General features: G+C 30.6%; 2 protein-coding genes across 2 annotated transcripts in view; both read right to left on the bottom strand.

Moving 5' to 3' along the window:
- Positions 1–4046: 4046 nt before the first annotated feature.
- Positions 4047–5720, bottom strand: HELRODRAFT_173606 (hypothetical protein; the record flags this gene model as incomplete). The annotated part of the gene is made up of 2 exons (XM_009020220.1): positions 4047–4961; positions 5541–5720. The coding sequence occupies 2 exons, from the start codon at positions 5718–5720 to the stop codon at positions 4047–4049; spliced, it is 1095 nt and encodes a 364-aa protein (XP_009018468.1).
- Positions 5721–9584: 3864 nt separating this feature from the next.
- Positions 9585–10191, bottom strand: part of HELRODRAFT_173605 (hypothetical protein) — a gene marked incomplete at both ends in the record, with an annotated part of 3235 nt that continues 2628 nt past the window's right edge. Inside the window, one exon of the mRNA XM_009020219.1 lies at positions 9585–9785. Within this exon, the coding sequence (XP_009018467.1) occupies positions 9585–9785 (201 nt within the window). The remainder of the gene's footprint in view (positions 9786–10191) is intronic.

Below are 10191 nucleotides of genomic sequence, written 5' to 3'. Positions count from 1 at the left end.
AAGGATAGTCTATAAAATAGCATTAATAACATTTAAATCATTAAATGGCTTGGCTCCAGATTATATGTCCGATCGGTTTGTCAAGAAAACATCCTCCACGAACACCAGTTTAAGATCAGATGATAGGAACCTTTTGATGGTACCAGCTCATCGTTTGCAGACGGGATTGCGTAATATTGCTGTTGCCGGACCGATGATTTGGAACGCTCTGCCAGATCCACTGAGAATACCAGGAGTTTCTCTTGACAATTTTAAAAAGGATTTAAAAACTCATTTATTTTCTTTAGTTTAAAATTTTTGGTACATTTTTGTTTTGTTTATCCACTCGTATAATGTTTTACTGATGTGAGCGCTTTTGAGATTTTTCTTTTCTTTTTTTAATTAGCGCTATATAAATAATCTTTAATAATATATATATATATATATATATATATATATTATGGAACGTGTCCGCGTTCATTTAAGGCTCTTCCAGTGCTTAGTGTTTCGGGTTTGTCTTTTTCCTATGGTGAACACCCTTCCTGGGATACAATCATTGCAAATATTTTTGTTGAGCGCCATTTCAGACTTCATGCTATTTGTGATGTGCTTCATAGATTAAAATTTGGTCAAATACAAATATAAAAAAAAATACAAAATTTCCAAATAGTCAAAAAAATATGTTTGACAATAATGTAATTCGAAAAGAAGATTAAAAGAAATCATTTGAAAATAATAATCGACAAACAACATTTTTTTCAAATAAATTTCTTCCAAGCTTTATTTCTTGCAAATTCATCAATAATTTTGGCAGTGTCAATACTATTCATTATTTCTTGTTCTATATACAAAACAGCTAAATTATTTAATTTTTTTCCCCCATTGTACTCCTCTAATAATTTTTAATTCTTTTCAAAACAGAAAAAGATCTTTCACCAGATGCATTAGATAAAGGAATAGTTAAAAAAATTTTCAATAATATTTCATTATTTGGAAATGTGCATGACATTTCTTTAGCAGCTTTATAGATTCTTTCAAATGATAAATCTGTGTTATTACTTGAATTATCTGGCTTATTCCTAATGGCGTCCTCATTTTCCTTCAAAAAAAAAAATAAAAAATGGTTTTTAGTTCATCTTCCAAATTACAAACATCAATGTCATTTCTGTCAATATTTTTCAGTTCTTTCAATGATTTTTGTTTTTTTTTCTTCTGACAAATTCCAATCAAGAAATATACGAAAATGTTCCAAAACAACCTCATATTTTTGAACTCTTTGTAGCAATTGTGATTTAATACTATCGCATATGACATAAAATGTATTGATTTTAAAATTATCTCTAGTTGTAAATTTATACTCTTCTTTATTTTCATCAAAAAACGCATTTCTTTTTCTTCTGTTAAAAGTTACTTCATCTACCTCACCGAAAGATTGTAATCCTGATAAATCGGTTGCTACTGTCATAACTTTTTCATAATCATTTCTGAAATTCTCAATAAAACTGTCTAAGGATTTAAGTAGCATTGATCCTTTAAATAATTCACATTCTATTGATTGCAGTGACTTACTGGTAGAATTTATTCTTTGCAGGATACAATTCCAAATAACAGTCATAAGAGCGGTTTCGTATTTATTCATTTTTTTAAGTAGTGATGTTGCTTCAACTATAGTGATAGCGTTTTCATCCTGTTCATTGCATAGGTCAGTTAACGTTTCTTTTATTATTGTATATTTCAGTTTTAAAGCTAAAACAGCATCAGCTCTAGCAGCTGCTCAGTCTGCTAAGCGTAAGATCCGCCACTGGTTCGGACGAATCATCGTTTGGCCAAAAAATGTATCGGACAAAAATTCCAGTTACTTCAAACAAATGCGATGATTATTTTATTAACAAATGACTAATATTTTTGAAGATTTATTTCAAAAAGATTCGAAAAAGAATTTCAAATTAATTGCTTTGTTTTGTTTCAATTTTTATTTAGTGAAAATTTGCAGAAATGCACAAAAATTTTATTTTAGTGGAACGACAGTTTCTAATTTAAATGTACTGACAAAAGACCACATTAAAATTTTCTCAGCCTCCTGTGTAAATCACATAAAATAAAAGTCAGACATCGTTAGATAGATCAACAAACAAAAAAACGTTACGTAATAAATTGATTGTTAATTGCATGAATAAAATGTCAATTGTTTTCAGAAATCCGAAAGCGAGAGTCCAGGTAGACGAAGACAGGGAGGCAGACTCTTTTATAACACGGGTGCAGCTACTGCAAATTTTTTTTCACCAGTCAATAACTGAGTTACAGGTACATTCAGTAGATGCGGGCAATCGGATCTCAATCCCAAACGTCTTAATTGTAATACTTTATCAGAAAATCTTTTAACCAGATCCATTCACAATTTTGAGCATAAGTTGAAAGTTACTTTTTTAGTAGGGTACGGTTGATGAGTATGTCAGAAACCATCAGTTGTGATACTGGCGAAAAAACATCAAAACTTACAATCATCGATCATAGATGTGAATATCATTTGATATTATTTGACAAAGTCGTCCCTTACAAATCATTTATTGCATTTTGCATTAAAGCATTTTTCCCATTAAGTAGAAATAATTAATTATTTAAAGTTCTCAGAAATTTTTCCACTCTGAATAATTTGCTGAAATTATTAGTATCAGACTAAGATGAATCAGACTGTACATGCTGATCTATTTTAGAATCAAAATTAATTCGATTTATGATGAATTTGTAAACGCAAAAAGTTGTAAAAACTTTGCGTGATATAATAATGAATTTTAAAATAACAATAAGAAATGTGTTTAAAGCGGTTTACTTGCCACAGAATTATTGTATTATGCTCAAGGTTTGCGACTTTTTGATGTGTTCATTCGTTGACAGTTTTCCGTCGAGTCCACAACCCATTGAATTATTTATAAATAATTATTTGTGAATTAATTTATTAAAAAATTATAAAAATTATGGAAAAATTTATAAATAAGTGCATTTGCGTTAACATTAGACATAACATAAAAATATACAACTACACTTGTAGATAAAATTGGGTAACTTTATTTAATTTAACCAATCGAAAAAATCTGTTAAATGATAATTTTTAACAGTAAATAACAAACAAATCCGAAAAATCACTAAATATTTCTTTCCACTAAACAATTCCATAAACACCAAGGCATGCTGGATAAAAATTATTTAGGCATGCTGGATAAAAATTATTTAGGTTGAAACTCGAAGTTTTATAAAATCATGCAATTTTAAACTACTTGCTTCAAAAAAAGAGGTAAAAAACCAGTGGGTAAAAGAGTTATTTCACAAAAGTTGCAATTTTTGAATTCGCTAGTATCAAATTCAAATCTTGAATGTATGTCTATATAATTATAATTATATATATATATATATATATATATATATATATATATATATATATATATATATATATATATATGTCATTAATATTCGAAAGTTACTCTCATATTTTAACTTAATAATATTTAATTTATTAATTCAACTGCTCATTTACTTAAATTTCACTTAATATTTTATTTCAAATTTTGCATTTCTGACTATGTGTTTTTGATCTAATAGGCTCCGACGATGGTTAACTCCGAAACAGTACTGTCAGCCAAGCTCAATAACAATTTTCCTCTCAATAAATATGAATTCAACAAACTCAGAAGTGTTGAGGTTTTAATAAAAAAGACTATAAACGCACGCTGGGCAACCATTTTTAATGACATTTCTATTAAAGAGAGCCTCGTTCCTATATATATATATATATATATATATATCTCCAAAAGTTTGCTTAGTTGGTAAAAGTGCCAAGCCTCGCGTCTTTATTATTGCACAATGATCTGGTTTGAATGGAATCTCTCCAAATCTAAAAATCTATTTTAGGACTTTAGATTATAGTGCGGTGCTTGCGCGTGTTTTGATGCTAGGATTTTTGTGTCGAGAAGTTTTATTTGTTTTAAGTAAAAAACGAAACGTAGGCAGTTACATAGTTGTCAAAATAAAGTAAAAAGTGAGTTCATCAAATATGTATATAGTGCGACGCTTTAAGTGAATCCTATCCAGTCTGGCTTTTGGTACGTTCTTCTATCAAAGTATTTTGCTATTTCAGAGCCATTTTTTGGGTAACCAGTATAATATGTAGTTGTCGTGTTAGCTAACCAACCTGCCCACCAAGAAAATGAGCCCGTAGATGTGATAACTCCATCACACATTGATATCAAGCACATGTCAAAAGGACCATTATTATTTGTGGAAGGGACAAATCTGACGTTGGTGAAAATTTGTGTAATGTTTAATTTATAAATGGTTGAATTGACCCAGGCGTAATCTTGGCAAGCAACAAAAAATATAATAAAATCGGCACCTTTAGCAACCAAATAATTGAGAAAAAAATGTACTGTTGAATTTACGTAGTTCTCGTCTATCACTGTCAATCCCTGCCTTTGATTATCGATTGTTAAAAAATCAGTTCTTCTAACGTGCACGCCGACAGTTTTTATATTTTGATAACTCTTGTTGACAAGTGACTTGTGGTGATTAATAAAGTGCGATACATTTGATTTTGTAGCGGAGTGAAATTGGAACAGGGTTTTTAGTGATTTCTCCACATTTCTTACGTAGTAATAATTTTGAAAATATCCGCATATCAATAGTATTTTTATGTTCCTAATAGATGAATTGGCGTGAGGGTTTTTAAAAATAGGATCGTATGCTAAAGGTCCATATCTTTCTGTTAAAATAATACTTTCGTTAGCGTCGTAAATGAAGTTATTCGGAATTTTTTTAATTGATGAGGTATTGAAATATTCATCAATCCAGCCATGCAGCATGTAGGATGGCAGGATTGGGATTCGACCTGTGTTTTCTGAAACAAATAGTAAAGCAGCCAATGAAAACATCAGATTTCCAGTTCTTCTGCTGTTAAAAACGCACGTACCTAATGAAACGTATTTGGGATCCTCAAAATAATTGAAAAAATTATAAAAAGGCAAGATTATAATAAAAATTATTACTATAATTAATGAACGTTTTAAGTATTTATTCATAACGAGAGCCTAACTCACAAAACAATACTGCTAAAATAAGACTAGAACATTTTATGGTTCATAATTATAAGCAACATCAACTTAAATTTGTTTATTAAGTAAGATACGAACATTTCAATCACCGTACATTCGCTATAATGTGTTTCTTATAGCTATGAATGTGATGCATTATTATTGCATGTGTTCACATTTGTCAGTAGGCATATCCGCATAATCTCATTTTAGCAGTTTTAATTCCTGAATCAAGCAGGCGTAACATGATTTGTAAAATGATATTTTGAGTTTGTTTTCCAAACTTGTAAATATGGAAAAAAGTATTTGAGGTTGCTTGATTTTCACAAAAAATACTTGATTTAATTTTTATTCTTGTTTTGGGCTTTGAGTCGTTGTATGTGTTTAGGCTTCTGAACACCCACAAATAAACCGGATGTAAAACATATAATACATTAAATTCAGAGCGATATTCTTATACCCTTAAAATTCGTCTCGCACCTCAACATGGTGGCAACAATCAAGTATGAGATTGCCTTTTGAGGCTATGCCATCCATCCTTGGAAAAAGCTGAAGTAATACCATGGGCGTTAAGCGAGATAGAGAGGCTCGACAGGAATCTTGAAACGATTGGCTAACGAGAGCGTTAAGGATTTGGGCAGCAACAGATCTTCTAAACATGATGGCGGAAGAATAATGTCAACGGCTCCCTAATGTAATAAGATAGCTTTATGATATCTTACTGCGGGATGGATAGATTGGGACCTACCATTCTAATTCCCATATTACATTATTATCTTATTATTATTATCGTTGGTATTTATATAACGCCAATTATAATTCAGAATTCTCATTGACGCTCAATAACTTTAGGCGATTTAGCAATGATTACCAAACAAGTATGTCTTAAGTGTTTTCTAAACCCTGCCAGCGTCGGTCCATTTTGTCAAAGATTGTCAGGTAAACTGTTCCAAATCATAGGTCCATGCACGTCAAAATCTCTATCAGCCACTCTCAATCTGGTACCGTTGATGTTAAACATGTTAGAGGAGGATGACTTTAGCCCTTCATAACAATGATAAGAAGAAATCTTGTTACATTTGTCGTCAAGGTAGATTGGTGCAAGATTATTCAGACATTTAAAAACCAAAACTCTTAATTTGAACAGAATTCTTTTTTATCGGAAGCCAGTGCAACGATCTTAATATGGGAGAAACATGATCGAATTTTCATCCCTCAGCGATGAGCTTTGCCATTTGGTTCTGAATAATTTGTAGTTTGTATAGCTGTTTAGCAAAAATTCTGTATAATAGGCTGTTACAGTAGTCTAACTAGTCTAACTTGGCTGCAATAAATGCCAGTATCATTTTTGTCAAGATTATTTGACAGAGTCGACGAAACTGAAATAAACCCTTTCTCACCAATGAAGTCACATGATGATCCATTGTCAAGTATTTTTTTATCAGATATGAAATCCAAATTTAAAACAGCATCAGAGAATTCTATTTCTTTTCTACACAATTTAATTGAATTTTTGTCTGTTTTGACAATTGCTGTCAATTGCCCACAAGCAAAAACTAAGTTTTCGTTTGATTGAGTCTCAATCTGTTTCTTCTCATCCATCCATCAACCTCTTAAAATACATTCAACTAGTTTTTCAGCAATACTTGTAAACCCAGATGGATAACATAAAGCACAAATTTGTATATCATCTGCGAATTCATGACAATAAAATTTATATTTGTTGACAAGTTCAGTACCTCACTTAAATATAAAAAAAACTTCAGGGGCTTTAACAATGAGCCCTGAGGTACCCCAGATGTCAAAATACCAACCTTCGAAACTTGACCAAAAAAATCAACCAATCAAAAATGATTTTATCCATTTCAGCACCATACGTGAAATTTCAAACTATAACCTTTGATCATTGATGGAAGAAAACATATTAGAAACAATATCCAATAAAGCTGTCTTAGTCGAGGACATTTTCTGTAAGCGGGTTGGTGAAGCGGCATTAGATTGTTGTAGTACAAATAATCACACAGGTTAATCGCGATGTACGTGATGACTGCAATGCACGTGTTAATTGCAAATCACCAATTACTTTTTAAGTAATTGGTAATTTAGTAATTTCATCTTTCATATAATTTGGTAATTTCAAAGTAATTTCAAATTACATTTTGACTAAAAAATATAGTTTGTATGTGAGATATACTTACACAAATTATTATTATTATTGAAAAATTTTTTTTCTTGAAATTCTAAAAAATTTTTTAAATTCTAAAAATTTATTTGATTCAAAATTTCATTTGCTACTTTGAAGTTTTATGGTCATAAAGCTACATCGAAAAAGTTTACTTCTTTGATGTTTGACGCTTCTTTTTTTCTTTCTTTCTTTATTCAGTCGTTCATTAAACGATTGAACAAATTTGTTGATCGAAAGAAAGTAACTTAATAAGTGAATATAAAAATGACATCAAAGAATATCAGCGCAAAGAAAAATCAATGTTTAAATAACTTCAAAGAAAATTTTTTTCTTCATTTATTCAAAACTGGTTTGATGTAATTTAATTTCATGTAATTTGAAATTAGTAATTTGGCTCTTTTGTTGAATGTAACTTGTAATTTGTATCGAAATTACAATATAGTGTGTAATTTGCCCATCTCTGCTGTTTTCATTATTAACAACAGTAACTATAATAGCAACAACGATTTCAATGCAATAAAGGTTAAAATTTTTCAACGACAAACACACACCGCGTATATGAATACGCGTAAAAACCACGCATCATAAACGTTGCATACGATAGGCGGGAATCTCTTTGTATTCGAACCCAGTCACTGCAGCAGTAAGACCAGCCGCCTTTAACCATTGAGCCATCACGCCGCAATACTCACCAGCAAGTCATCTCTTGATAATTTGGATAAGACTTTAATCTTGGAGAGCGTTAATGAAAGAAAATGGATTAAAATGAAAGTTGTCCGTTTGAATAGATTATTCCTATCTACCGAAATTAAAAAAGTAACGCCTATGTTAAGAACTAACAGGCTAAAGTGGGGGTAATGATATAACCGGCGGTTTGACCAAATTGCGCTATAATATTTGATATCCTAATTATTGTTATCTTTGCTATATTTGTGATATTTGGATTGTAAACCAAAGAGGATTCTAAAGCGTTCAAGCGGGGTTTGATGCAAAGTTGTAATTATGATTTATATAATTGATAATTGCTGTTGGCATTCATATAAAGTAATAAACGTAGAAAAAAGTTTGCGTTTGTGTTCATCTATCAGAAATCTTGAACCTACGGAATAACTAACACTTGATAATCGCTGGAAGCTACAACATTGGTGTTGGAAATATAGAGATTTTGGAAGTTATAACATTGGTGTTGGTAGTTACGAGAGTCAAGCGTTAAAACAGTATTATTAGATATGATGAAATTTTATTCATTACAAGAACCATAAAAATAATAAATTTTATTTTTTGCAAATGAATCTGGTGAAAGAAAATTTTTCAAAGTAGTTAACTAGTTGTTAACTATTGATATTAGACAGCAGTTTATAAATAGTTAAAAAATCTACTAAACTAAAAATAGTTAAGAAATAGTTAATAACTCTTTTTAGTAGCTAATTAAACTAGTTAACTACTTTTATTGAGTAGTTAACACAACACTGAAAAAACCACGTTCACGTTGGCATAAAAAAAACACCAGTTTGCTTTAAAAACTTCGATATTCAACGCAAGTGGCAAAGCTAACAAGACATCATATACTCAGCGTATCATATACTCAGCGTATCATATACTCAGCGTATATGATGTGGTGTTTGCGCGTGCACATAAATCCATGTGTACGTCGTGTGAAAAGGATAAACAAACAGCCTTTGTGGCAAAAGATGGCTGCTTCATATCATTGGTTGAAGATATGAAGAACATAATAAAGATATATAGATGATATATCAGTAACATTGTAAGTGGTTCTGCGTATGTCAGAGCTGCAATAATAAAGACTAATAAAAAAAAAAAAAAACATCTTGAAAAAATTGAATAATTGATGAAACTGTAGACTTACTAAACTCCGTTGTTTAAAATGCGATAGTTAGTGATAAGATAATTCCCATTTTCAAAAAGGGTAGTAGAGAAGACATTAATAATTATAGGCCCATTTCAATACTCTCTCCACTTTCCAAAATTTTAGAAAAACTAATGTTTTGTAGACTATTTTCTTTTCTGAATACTAATAATATTATTAGTGACAACCAATTTGGTTTCAGACCTAATTTTTCAACTGAATTAGCTATGTTGCATCTAGCCTACACAGTGATGAATAAATTAAGTGAAGGTATTTTGACGGTTGGCGTTTTTATAGATTTATCAAAAGCGTTTGATATGATTGACCATGACATGCCCCTTTCTTTTCTCATATATCTCCATATCTTGTTCTCTTGCACTGGCTACCTATAAAATATAAAATAATTTTTAAAATTTGCACGTTCATATATAAGTCTCAATCTAAATTATTTCCTTTGTATTTATCAGATATATTAATTGAACCTAAACGCCCCGTCTTCTTCATCTCGCTTTTTCTTAACTCGTGTTAAACACTCTTTTGCCAAATCTGCTTTTGCTTTTTCTGGTCCTTTTCTCTGGAACTCTCTACCTACTTCTCTGACTACTTTTCCATCACTTGCGAAGTTCAGAGCGAATCTCAAGACCCATCTGTTTTCAAAATTCATTGAGGAGCGCTGTTGAACATCGCGGAAATAGCGCTTTATAAGCTAATTGATTGATTGATTGATTGATTGATTGATTGGTTGGTTGGTTGGTTGATTGATTGATTGATTGATTGATTGATTGATTGATTGATTGATTGATTGATTGATTGATTGATTGATTGATTGATTGATTGATTGATTGATTGATTGATTGATTGATTGATTGATTGATTGATTGATTGATTGATTGATTGATTGATTGATTGATTGATTGATTGATTGATTGATTGATTGATTGATTGATTGATTGATTGATTGATTGATTGATTGATTGATTGATTGATTGATTGATTGATTGATTGATTGATTGATTGATTGATTGATTGATTGATTGATTGATTGATTGATTGATTGATTGATTGATTGATTGATTGAT

The sequence above is a fragment of the Helobdella robusta genome, assembly GCF_000326865.2.
Source record: "Helobdella robusta unplaced genomic scaffold HELROscaffold_27, whole genome shotgun sequence".
Lineage (NCBI taxonomy): Eukaryota > Metazoa > Annelida > Clitellata > Rhynchobdellida > Glossiphoniidae > Helobdella > Helobdella robusta.
The sequence above is the reverse complement of the archived record's forward strand: the minus strand, read 5'-3'. Positions and strand labels throughout refer to the sequence as shown.